This window comes from Schistocerca cancellata, chromosome 6 (assembly GCF_023864275.1).
Source record: "Schistocerca cancellata isolate TAMUIC-IGC-003103 chromosome 6, iqSchCanc2.1, whole genome shotgun sequence".
NCBI classification, from domain to species: domain Eukaryota; kingdom Metazoa; phylum Arthropoda; class Insecta; order Orthoptera; family Acrididae; genus Schistocerca; species Schistocerca cancellata.
In genome coordinates this window covers 40,233,982-40,246,258 of record NC_064631.1, presented here as the reverse complement: position 1 = coordinate 40,246,258, position 12,277 = coordinate 40,233,982, and the positions used below count along the sequence as shown (strand labels likewise).

Sequence of the window (12,277 nt, the reverse complement as noted above, 5' to 3'; positions counted from 1 at the left end):
AGAGAAGGGCATGTGGTCGCCACTCTGCTCTCCCAGCCGTTGTCACTTTCCGTGACCGGTGCCGTTGCTTCTCAATCAAGTGGCTCTCAATTAGCCTGCACCCCGCTTGTCAACAGCCCTCCATGCACCATTACGGAATACGGAGAGTAGCTCACAATAGGTTCACCTCTTACTTTAGCAAGAGACAGCCAAAGGCCATTATTCACAGTGTTGAGAATGGCTGTGATGTGGGGTCTGAGTGGGATACAGTGAAATGAAGGTGCACCAGGGTTCAGTGTTGAGGCCGCTCCTCTTCCTTATTAATATAAATGATATGCCCTCTAGTATTACGGGTAACTCAAAAATATTTCTTTTCTTCTGATGACACTAGCTTGGTAGTAAAGGACGTTGTGTGCAACATTGACTCGGTTCCAAATAGTGCAGTTCATGACTTAAGTCCATGGCTTGTAGAAAATAAACTATCGCTAAATCATAGTAAGATTCAGTTTTTACAGCTACTAACTCACGTTTCAACAAAACCTGACGTTTTAATTTCACAGAATGAGCCTATGATTAGTGAAACTGAACAGTTCAGATTTCTAGGTGTTTAGATTACAAAAAGGTACGGCCAGACTTTCAGGAAACATTCCTCACACACAAAGGAACATAAGATGTTATGTGGACATATGTCCGGAAACGCTTAATTTCCATGTTAGAGCTCATTTTAGTTTCGTCAGTATGTACTGTACTTCCTCGATTCACCGCCAGTTGGCCCAATTGATGGAAGGTAATGTTGACTTCGGTGCTTGTGTTGACATGCGACTCATTACTCTACAGTACTAGCATCAAGCACATCAGTACATAGCATCAACAGGTTAGTGTTCATCACGAACGTAGTTTTGCAGTCAGTGCAATGTTTACAAATGCGGAATTGGCATACGCCCATTTGATGTATGGATGAGCACGGGGCAATAGCAGTGGCGCGGTACGTTTGTATCGAGACAGATTTCCAGAACGAAGGTGTCCCGACAGGAAGACGTTCGAAGCAATTGATCGGCGTCTTAGGGAGCACGGAACATTCCACCCTATGACTCGCGACTGGGGAAGACCTAGAACGACGAGGACACCTGCAACGGACGAGGCAATTTTTCGTGCAGTTGACGATAACTCTAATGTCAGCGTCAGAGAATTTGCTGCTGTACAAGGTAACGTTGACCACGTCACTGTATGGAGAGTGCTACGGGAGAACCAATTGTTTCCGTACCATGTACAGCGTGTGCAGGCACTATCAGCAGCTGATTGGCCTCCACGGGTACACTTCTGCGAATGGTTCATCCAACGATGTGTCAATCCTCATTTCAGTGCAAATGTTCTCTTTACGGATGAGGCTTCATTCCAACGTGATCAAATTGCAAATTTGCACAATCAACATGTGTGGGCTGACGAGAATCCGCACGCAATTGTGCAATCACGCCATCAACACAAATTTTCTGTGAACGTTTGGGCAGGCATTGTTGGTGATGTCTTGTGATTGGGCCCCATGTTCTTCCACATACGCTCAATGGAGCACGTTATCATGATTTCATATGGGATACTCTACCTGTGCCGCTAGAACATGTGCCTTTACAAGTACCACACAACATGTGGTTCATGCACGATGGAGCTCCTGCACATTTCAGTCGAAGTGTTCGTACGCTTCTCAACAACAGATTCGGTGACCGATGGATTGGTAGAGGCGGACCAATTCCATGGCCTCCACGCTCTCCTGACCTCAACCCTCTTGACTTTCATTTACGGGGGCATTTGAAAGATCTTGTCTACGCAACTCCGGTACCAAATGTAGAGACTCTTCGTGCTCGTATTGTGGGCAGCTGTGATTCAATACGCCATTCTGCAGGGCTGCATCAGCGCATCAGGGATTCCATGCGACGGAGGGTGGATGCATGTATCCTCGCTAACGGGGGGCATTATATATATATATATATATATATATATATATATATATATATATATATATATATATATATGTTACTGTCATTTCTTGTTAACAATATTTACTTATTCCCAAGAATAAGCAGCTTTCACTCAGTTTACTCGGCAGAAATCAAAACTGCATTTGAATCGGACTTCCTTAAGGGGAGTTTACTATATTTGGCCCGAAAAAAGCATGTCCTTTGAGAATTTTCTTCTCAGGACGTGTTATAGATATCAGTGTCAAATTTGGTCAAAATGTTTATTGATATTTCTACAAACTGGAATTTTTTCGACCGGAAATGCGGAAGAGCAAAGGCGAAAGTGCCGTCGGAACGAAACATTTTGATGTAGACCTTCACGCGCGGTATGTCACAGGTCAACCGGCTCGTCTCAAATCAAAACTGAGTTGACGTTAGCGAAGTATATAAGATTCTTTAGGAGTTGAACCTCGCTTATGTTATTTGGACCATAGGAAATAAAATGGCGGCCATTTGAAAAGGTAGGGTTTTTTCATCGATTTTTCGACTTCGTCGGCCAAATAAAAATATTTATAATTGATGGATCAGAATAAAAGTGGTACAACTCCTAGACAATTTAGTTAGCTCCGTCGGAAACAAAGAATGATGCCAATCGGTTCAATATATTTGAAGTTACCAAACCGCACGATAAAAAAAGTCATTTCGAGAAAAACGAGTTTGAATTTTTGACTATATATAAATGCAATATTATGCAACTTACGTACGCTCTGCTATTCCGGGTCCATAAACTAGTCCTTCCTCTTGCTCATAGAGGGCGCTCTGCTCGATCTGGGCCATCCTGCGCTGCTCCAGAGCCGCTCGTACGGCCGGTGACAAGCGGTTTTCGGTCGCTCGAATCCGGTGGTCGTCCGAATGCTTGGCGAACTGTGTCGAATAGAGTCCCAGGGTGACGTCCATCGTTGTCATGGTCTTCAGAATTGCTGAATATTCTTCGCTGAAGCTGCTCACTGCCACGAAAGTCGCTATCTCCACAGTCTTCGCACCAGAATGCAAATGCTTGGGGCTAACTTCCAAACACACGTGTTCAAACTTCCATTTGAATTTTGTGTGTTTCCTTCCAAGCACCGGTACAATAACTCGTCCTCCGAAAGAAAAAAAAAACTGGTGCGTGAAAAAGGCCGATTTCAGACAGGTGCATTTTTTTGTTCAACCGCAAAAAGAAACATTTCCGTTCCGTATGCGGATAAACCGTTTCAGGGGTGGATTCTAAACACTTTCATGGATCCAAAAATGCAATTTTAAAAAAAAATCGATTATTTGAACCAAAAGATAGTGAACCTCCCCTTAACTCTTGTGCAGAAAGGTGTGCAGTATACTGCTGCATCCATTTTCAATAAGGTGTAAGTAGGCTGTTTAGGTTTTTATGTTGGTGATGCCACGTAGCGCTCTGTATGAAAGTCACTGACTGTGCTGTGTGCAGTCTGTGACTGGTTGCGATAGTTGGAATATTCGCTATTGTAGTGTTGGGCAGTTGGATGTGAACAGGACGTAGCGTTGTGCAGTTGGAGGTGAGGCGCCAACAGTGGTGGATGAGGAGAGAGAGAGATGGCAGAGTATTGAGAGGTTGCTATAAGCGGACGACCTGGACGTGTGTCCGCCACAAGAAGAAAATTTGTAAAGATGGAGGTCATGAATCATGAATTCATTTGAACACTATTAAGGTAAATACATTGTTTGTTCTCTATCAAAATCTTTCATTTGCTAACTGTGCCTATCACTAGTTAGTGCCTTCAGTAGTTTGAATCTTTTATTTAGCTGATAGTATTGGCGCTCAATGTATTGCAGTAGTTTTTGTGAGGTAAGTGACTCATGAAAGGTATAGGTTATTGTTAGTCAGGGCCATTCTTTTGTAGGGAATATTGAAAGTCAAACTGCGTTGCGCTAAAAATATTGTGTGTCAGTTTAGTGATGATCAGAATAAGTAAAGAGAGAAATGTCTGAGTACGTTCAGTTTTACTCAGCTGTCTCTGTATCAAATAAAGTAGAAGTTTACCAGCAGAGTCATTTTTAACTTTTCAAGGGGCACGTTTAAAAAGCTACCACTAGAATGCAAAAATCTTATCAGCAATCCACGCGCTTTCAAATCGAAACTGAAGAGCTTCCACATGGGTCACTCCTTCTTTTCTGTCGAGGAGTTCCTTGAAAAATTATGCTGATACTTGTTGAACCGTTGATTGCGGCCGGACGGTGCGGCCGTACGGTTCTAGGCGCTTCAGTCTGGCACCGCGCGACCGCTACGGTCGCAGGCTCGAATCCTGCCTCGGGCACGGATGTGTGTGATGTCCTTAGGTCCTGGGGGACTGATGACCACAGATGTTAAGTCCCATAGTGCTCAGAGCCATTTGAATTCGTTGATTGCGTTTACTTAAACTTATGGCTTGACTTTCTTCGGTTTCATAAACATTTTATTTTTATGTGTCATTACTTTCACGCTGTAATTTCATGCAGTGACACGTTCCATGACCTTGGAGCTTTGATGCTCTCGCCGGCCGCGGTGCTCGAGCGGTTCTAGGCGCTTCAGTCCGGAACCACGCGACTCCTATGGTCGCAGGTTCGAATCCTGCCTGGGGCATGGATGTGTGTGATGTCCTTAGGTTAGTTAGGTTTAAGTAGTTCTAAGTTCTAGGGGACTGATGACCATAGAAGTTAAGTCCCATAGTGCTCAGAGCCATTTGAACCATTTGGTAGCAGTTACTTCTGTACAATATGTGGGAGTATGCGCGCGGAACGATTTGAAGTGGAATGATCATATAAAATTAATTGTTGGTAAGGCGGATACCAGGTTGAGATTCATTGGGAGAGTACTTAGAAAATGTAGTCCATCAACAAAGAAGGTGGCTTAAAAAACACACGCTCGACCTATACTTGAGTATTGTTCATCAGTGAGGGATCCGTACCAGGTCGGGTTGACAGAGGAGATAGAGAAGATCCAAAGAAGAGCGGCGCGTTTCGTGACAGGGTTATTTGGTAAGCGTGATAGCGTTACGGAGATGTTTAGCAAACTCAAGTGGCAGACTCTGCAAGAGAGGCGCTCTGCATCGCGGTGTAGCTTGCTGTCCAGGTTTCGAGAGGGTGTGTTTCTGGATGAGGTATCGAATATATTGCTTCCCCGTACTTATACCTCCCGAGGAGATCACGAATGTAATATCAGAGAGATTCGAGCGCGCACGGAGGCTTTCGGGCGGTCGTTCTTGCCGTGAACCATACGCGGCCGGAACAGGAAGGGGAGGTAATGACAGTGGCACGTAAAGTGCCCTCCGCCACACACCGTTGGCTGGCTTGCGGAGCATAAATGTAGATGTAGGTTGTAGAGCGACGACCCGGTGAGGTAGGGCCACGTGACTGAGCAGTGAGGATGACGCGCCCCGCGCTTCCGCAGGTGGTGGTCACGGAGCGCGTGGTGTGGGGCGCGCGGCCCCGCAGCGGCGGCGGTGGGGGCGGCGGGGGCGGCGGGGGCGTGTCCGTGTCGCTGTGCTCGCGGCGGGCGGCGGTCCCCCGGTGGGTGTCGCGAGCCTCCGCGGCCGCGCTGGCCTTCCTGTGGGGCGCCGGCGCGCAGCAGCTGCTGGTCGACTCGGCCAAGCTGGTGGTCGGCCGCCTGCGGCCACACTTCTTCACCGCCTGCCAGCCCGACGTCAACTGCTCTGCGCTGCAGCCGCCCTACACCTACGTCACCGACTACACCTGTCTCGGGACCGACCCGGATGTCATCGACGAGGCCAGGTACGTAGGGCCAGTCACAGGCCGACCGGGCCACCCCTGCGTCCCGACACCCTTTCTCGTACACTATTCTACAGTAGTCGGGTCGAGGGTGCGGATGCGTCGGCTCCAACAGCGCGAACAGACTGAGGAAGTAAATGTTGAGTCAGTAAGTATACAAACGCTTTTATTTATTAAGTACACAAAGTATAAATAAATGTTGCTCTGGACATAAACTCTAAGTGATCAAAATTTCTTGAAATTCTAATTCATTAACGTCACTGAAATATTGCTTGTACTTTCCTCGCACTTCCTCTGTAGTAACTGTGCTGGTTTGTCGTGTCGTATCGAGTCTTAACATTTGTTGACTACCTGACTCCAAGTTTTTATTAGTAAGGTTTACAATTTGTGAGTTACTGCAATCAGCGGCCGTATGAATGTAATTAGGGCTTTTCTTCCTTAAAAAGTTGTGGAAAACTGTACATGCAAAAACGATTCCATCAACAATTTTTACGTCAACCGCTATTGGTGTTAACAACACTCTAAATCTGTTTGCCATTATTCCAAAAGCATTCTCAACTACCCGCCGAGCTCTGCTAAGCCTGTAATTGAAGATCTTTTTCTCCCTTGTTAAGTTCCTTTGAGGATACGGTTTCATTAAATTCCGCATCAAAGAGAAAGCTTCATCACCTACCAACACAAATGACATTGTAGAATTCACTCCTTCCACATAAACGGGATCTGGTAAAAAGTCTTTGAATAGAGCATTTCTTCCATAAAATGATGTTAATGTACGATCTCGTACGCATGATTTAGACTTCATCGAAATGTAAGACATTTTTCAAACCATAATCCGCATATTTATGTTGAAAAATTTCTTAAGTGCCTTATTTAAAAATGTAATAGCAATAAAACCTGACCTAACTCAACAAAACGAGTTTCATTTTTTATTCCAGTGTGCATGAAATACTAAGAATCACCCTATAAAACAACGACCTCAAAAACGACGGAGACCAGTAAGACCACTGAAAATGCTTAACGTGAATAGGCGAAACATGTTTGTACACACAAATAAAACATTCAATAGCGAAATAAGTTTTTTCTTATCTATATGATGAAGCATAACTGAAGTAGCAACTGGGGAAAGTGGCTGCAAATATTGAAAACTATTTGTAATTTGAATAAAATGTGATCCACGTACTCTTAAATATATTGGCTGCAGTGTGTCAAAGATGGCCCAACACGTTTCGGGGATCATTTTTCCAAGCAGCTGAGATGAAATGGCGCGGCTGTATTTCAGGTCTTCGTAGAGGGTGTTTCAAAAATGACCGATATATTTGAAACGGTAATAAAAACTAAACGAGCAGCGACAGAAATACACCGTTTGTTGCAATATGCTTGGGACAACAGTACATTTTCAGGCAGACAAACTTTCGAAATTACAGTAGTTATAATTGTCAACAACAGATGGCGCTGCGGTCTGGGAAACTCTATAGTACGATATTTTCCACATATTCACCATGCGTAGCAATAATATGGCGCAGTCTCTGAATGAAATTACCCGAAACCTTTGACAACGTGTCTCGCGGAATGGCTTCATATGCAGATGAGATGTACTGCTTCAGCTGTTCAATTGTTTCTTGATTCTGGCGGTACACCTGGTCTTTCAAGTGTCCCCACAGAAAGAAGTCACAGGGGTTCATGTCTGGCGAATAGGGAGGCCAATCCACGCCGCCTCCTGTATGTTTTGGATAGCCCAAAGCAATCACACGATCATCGAAATATTCATTCAGGAAATTAAAGACGTCGGCCGTGCGATGTGGCCGGGCACCATCTTGCATAAACCACGAGGTGTTCGCAGTGTCGTCTAAGGCAGTTTGTACCGCCACAAATTCACGAAGAATGTCCAGATAGCGTGATGCAGTAATCGTTTCGGATCTGAAAAATGGGCCAATGATTGCTTTGGAAGAAATGGCGGCCCAGACCAGTACTTTTTGAGGATGCAGGGACGATGGGACTGCAACATGGGGCTTTTCGGTTCCCCATATGCGCCAGTTCTGTTTATTGACAAAGCCGTCTAGGTAAAAATAAGCTTCGTCAGTAAACCAAATGCTGTCCACATGCATATCGCCGTCATCAATCCTGTGCACTATATCGTTAGCGAATGTCTCTCGTGCAGGAATGGTAGCGGTGATGAGGGATTGCCGCATTTGAATTTTGTATGGATAGAGGTGTAAACTCTGGCGCATGAGACGATACGTGGACATTGGCGTCATTTGGACAGCAGCTGCAACACGGCGAATGGAAACCCGTGGTCGCTGTTGGATCACGTGCTGCACTAGCTGCGCGTTGCCCTCTGTGGTTGCCGTATGCGGTCGCCCTACCTTTCCACCACGTTCATCCGTCACGTTCCCAGTCATATGAAATTTTTCAAACAGATCCTTTATTGTATCGATTTTCGGTCCTTTGGTTACATTAAACCGTTGAAAACTTCGTCTTGTTGCAACAACACTGTGTTCTAGGCGGTGGAATTCCAACACCAGAAAAATCCTCTGTTCTAAGGAATAAACCATGTTGTCCACAGCACACTTGCACGTTGTGAACAGCACACGCTTACAGCAGAAAGACGACGTACAGAATGGCGCACCCACAGACTGCGTTGTCTTGTATATCTTTCACATCACTTGCAGCGCCATCTGTTGTTGAAAATTGTAACTACTGTAATTTCGAAAGTTTGTCCGCCTGAGAATGTACTGTTGTCCCAACCATATTGCAACAAACGGTGTATTTCTATCGCTGCTCGTTTAGTTTTTATTGCCGTTTCAAATATACCGGTCATTTTTGAAACACCCTGTAGCTTCTGCCTGTAGCCAGAAATCATAATATTGCTAATACTCGCTCCTCAGCAGTGATGGTAGCTCTTATATGCGTTTCTTTCTTCTCGATTTTAAGCGGTATGAGGTCCAGTAATTCACAAAAAGTATTGTCATCCAAACGTTAGAAGTTTTTATAGTCTGTAGCCTTTTGAACTTGGAGGGTACGTATCAGATTTATGTGAGAAAACTTGGATTTATCTCTCAACCATTCTTTCATCCATAAACGTTTCTTTTTCTTGTCTTCATGTACACATAACATCACTGCTGCAGCCACAGCAAGTTTTCCTTTTTGTTTTGGCATGGTGAGCGCTGCCACACGACTGTGCGCTCGCAGGTAAAGGCCGCCCAGCGGTCGGGGGTGGCCACACACAGCCCGACTTGTCGGGGCCAGCGTTAGCGAGCGGTTTGGCGGACCGGCCGCGCTGTGAATGAGCGGCTTAACTGCCATCCCACACTCCGCGCTTTTCCCTTCTGTTTTGCCATTGTGAAAAATTGTCAGGCGACTGTGTGCCGGTAGGGTCCACCATGGAGTCAGTCAGGTGTGTGGGTGACCCGCACAGTGGGAGAGCGGGAGGGGGGGGGGGGGAGGGGGGAAGTCAGCAGTGGGAGGGGGCGCTGTAGGCGAGGTTGGCCGACTCGTCGGCCACTGAATTGGCACCTTTGCTCTGAGACTGTTTTGACGCTGCCCCATGGGATATGGGCACTCAGTGTGAGAGGTGGCATGAGCCCCCTCTCATATTTCTATCTTACGATTTTCCTCTCTAATTGCATGCAGTGAAAAGTCGCTATTCCTTCACACGCGGACTTCCCACGCAGCGTCTCTCGTCACCCGGGTGGTCCGGTGACAGGTGGGCTCTGCTGATCTGGAAAGCGTTAAGCCGACGGGTGTGAGGAAGTAGAGTGAATGCTTTCCAGACGCCGACATTGTCAAGAGGCACGCCCGCAGGAGCCTGAAGTAGCGGCTGGGCTAGAGGTTCCGTTACTTCGCAGAAACTTAGCGAAAACACTTTCTGGCGGGCTACCAGCGAGGCGTGGGAATGACTTGTGTACCCAGGCAGTTGTGGCGGGAAAATTCCTGCGCTTTCTGCAAAATAGTAACTGTGATTGGCTTGTTCAGGGCATAGCTCCGTGACGTAGCAAAATCAGCGCAGAAATTGGCGCCAAGAATCTCCATTGGTGGAATGGTAGTGCTCTGGCAATAGAGTGGAATTTTCCGCCGGTTTTCGAGTTGCTGATTGGAACGTTTAACCACGGCCACTGTCGTGGGGGCGGGAATGTTGTGTGTTCGGCCTGTACGGGTGCTCTAGGTAGTCGTCTCTCGCCTTTCGGTCGAGGACGTCGAAGCAACCAGCCATCGCCTCCGGTACGCCAGATGGTGTTCTGGCAGTTAAGAAGACAGTTTGGTAATGTATGTCCGCAGCACCGGCAGATAGGGATTTTTCCTAGGTGATAATCAGAGCTCAGCAGAGCGCGCCTCTTCGTCTTTTCCTAACTTTGTTCTGTCTTGAGTAGCAGCAATTAATGTTGGGTTAGCTGTGTGTCTCTCTTAAGATTTGAGTGGCAAGGAATTGGCTCCACATACCACTTCGTCTTAAACCTCACAATCTAGTTTAGGGACAACTTCACCTTCATAGCGTTTGTTTGAGTATCGAATTTGAGCCAATTTGATGTATTATAAATGTTTCATGTGCTTTTGCTTATTATTTTGTGTTTAGTCTTAATAAATCATATTGTTATTTTGGACAGAACTTTCATTCTGTTAATCGGTAGAGCAACCCATCACTTCTCACTACGTTAATGAAACCTTCCTTTATTTAACTTATTTATCAAATTAAATTATTGCAGGTGCCAAACTCTTTTCTACTCCACTTGCAGGGTTGATTACAGTCAGTTCGCGTATATTTTTTAATCCATGTGCAACAGCAAAAGTCGGAGTTAGAATAGGGGGGCTTAGAGCATCATTTACAAATGGAGATTCTAGAAGAATTTAGTGTTAAATACACTGCTTACCCCGGCACCTCGCAAGTGATGCCCCTAAGCTCTCTTTTTTTAATAGAGGTGGAGCCCCTCCACGCCCACACCGGCATGATGGCCAACACAATAGATCTACTGCCATTTCTGCATAAGGGTTAGTATTCACTAAAGTGAGGTGCCGCAGTATGTGGGTACTGCGATGTTTGCGTACGTCTTGTTAAGGTTAACCATTAATACGCGCTCATCTGGAGATAGATTGTGTCGAAGTCGAATGAAGGGTAGCGGTTTGAAGGGCAGAGGAAAAAAAGTGCCAAGGCAAGAGCCAAGGGGAAAAAAAGTCTCTGCGGTAGGTCGGGTGGTAAGAACAGTAGCGGATGTCTTGCTGACTGCAATAGGTCGTTCAAGGATACGCCTTTTTAGTAGTGGGTATCATGTATGTCGATACCTTGCGGCTGTACGGTGGTGTTGCTCGGAGGCTGGTGCTGGGTGCCGGTGTGGAGTCCTCGTTCAGCGTCAGCAACCTGCAACAGTTAGGTTTATTATCGTTTTTGTGTCCGATAGGTCATATATCGGATGCACAGTGTAGGGTGATGTTGGCGGTTTGTTTGTGCGTCAGTGGGTGAGCTCGTCGGTGTCCCTGCTGTGGCCTGTTGGTCGGCTCTAGGAGCAGCTGGTAGTTACCAGTCACTGTTGCTGATGTGCAGGGGCTTGCCGGCGTTTGTCGCTTGTTTGCGTATGTTAGTTTACCATAGGTGGCTATGCCCTAGCTAGCAGTGTCTTTGGCCGCTTGTGCTTCCACCTATGGTTGTGATCGTAGTTTCGCAGAGTAAGGATGAAAGAAATGCTCCAGTGTCTCAAGTTCCTGTATTGTCGTGAGGCGTGTTTTTTGAATACTTCCTTGAGGGTATCAAGGCTCTCTTGCAGACCGGTAAAAGAACTGCCATGACACTTCACACATGTGGACAGCTTTATGTCAAGGTGACACTCCAGCGTCAAATACCTTAAATTTGTAATAACAAATCGAAATTTCGCGCCGTTATTCTGTAAGTTGATAAGCGTGCTACAAACAGCGTGCAGAATGGCCTGTAGGTGGCAGCATAGTGCAGATACACACACACCGCCGCAGTATCAGTATGTAAATGGCCGCCCCACTTGCGACTTGCACCAGGGAAGAACAGCGTTCTGTTATTCGATTTTTGCGTAGTGAAGATGTGAAACCTAGTGAAATTCATCGACGAATGAAGGTTCAGTACGGTGATGCATGTTTGTCACAGCAGCGAGTCCACGAATGGAGTAGGAAGTTTGCAAATGGTGTGACTTCAGTGGAAGATGCTCCTCGTCCAGGTCGGACACAACCAGTTGTGACTCCACAGAACATTGCAGCAGTTGAAGCCATAGTGAAGGAAAACTGCCGAGTGACACTGGATGACATTGCAGCATGTTTACACATTACTCATGGGTCAGCACACCACGTTGTGCATGATGTGCTCCAGTTTCACAAAGTGTCTGCAAGATGGGTGCCTCGGGAGCTAACTCCTGAAATGAGAGAACGACGTTGGTTGGTTGGTTTTGGGGAAGGAGACCAGACAGCGTGGTCATCGGTCTCATCGGATTAGGGAAGGATTGGGAAGGAAGTCGGCCATGCCCTTTCAGAGGAACCATCCCGGCATTTGCCTGAAGTGATTTAGGGAAATCACGGAAAACCTAAATCAGGATGGCCGGACGCGAGATTAAACCGTC

The 12,277-nt window shown here is 46.3% G+C and overlaps 1 protein-coding gene across 1 annotated transcript in view; it reads left to right on the top strand.

Moving 5' to 3' along the window:
* LOC126191198 (putative phosphatidate phosphatase) overlaps positions 1 to 12,277 on the top strand; it is a 354,047-nt gene that overhangs the window by 174,773 nt on the left and 166,997 nt on the right. Inside the window, exons 3-4 of the mRNA XM_049931993.1 lie at positions 5,371 to 5,427; positions 5,470 to 5,711. Coding sequence (XP_049787950.1) covers positions 5,371 to 5,427; positions 5,470 to 5,711 — 299 coding nt within the window. The remainder of the gene's footprint in view (positions 1 to 5,370; positions 5,428 to 5,469; positions 5,712 to 12,277) is intronic.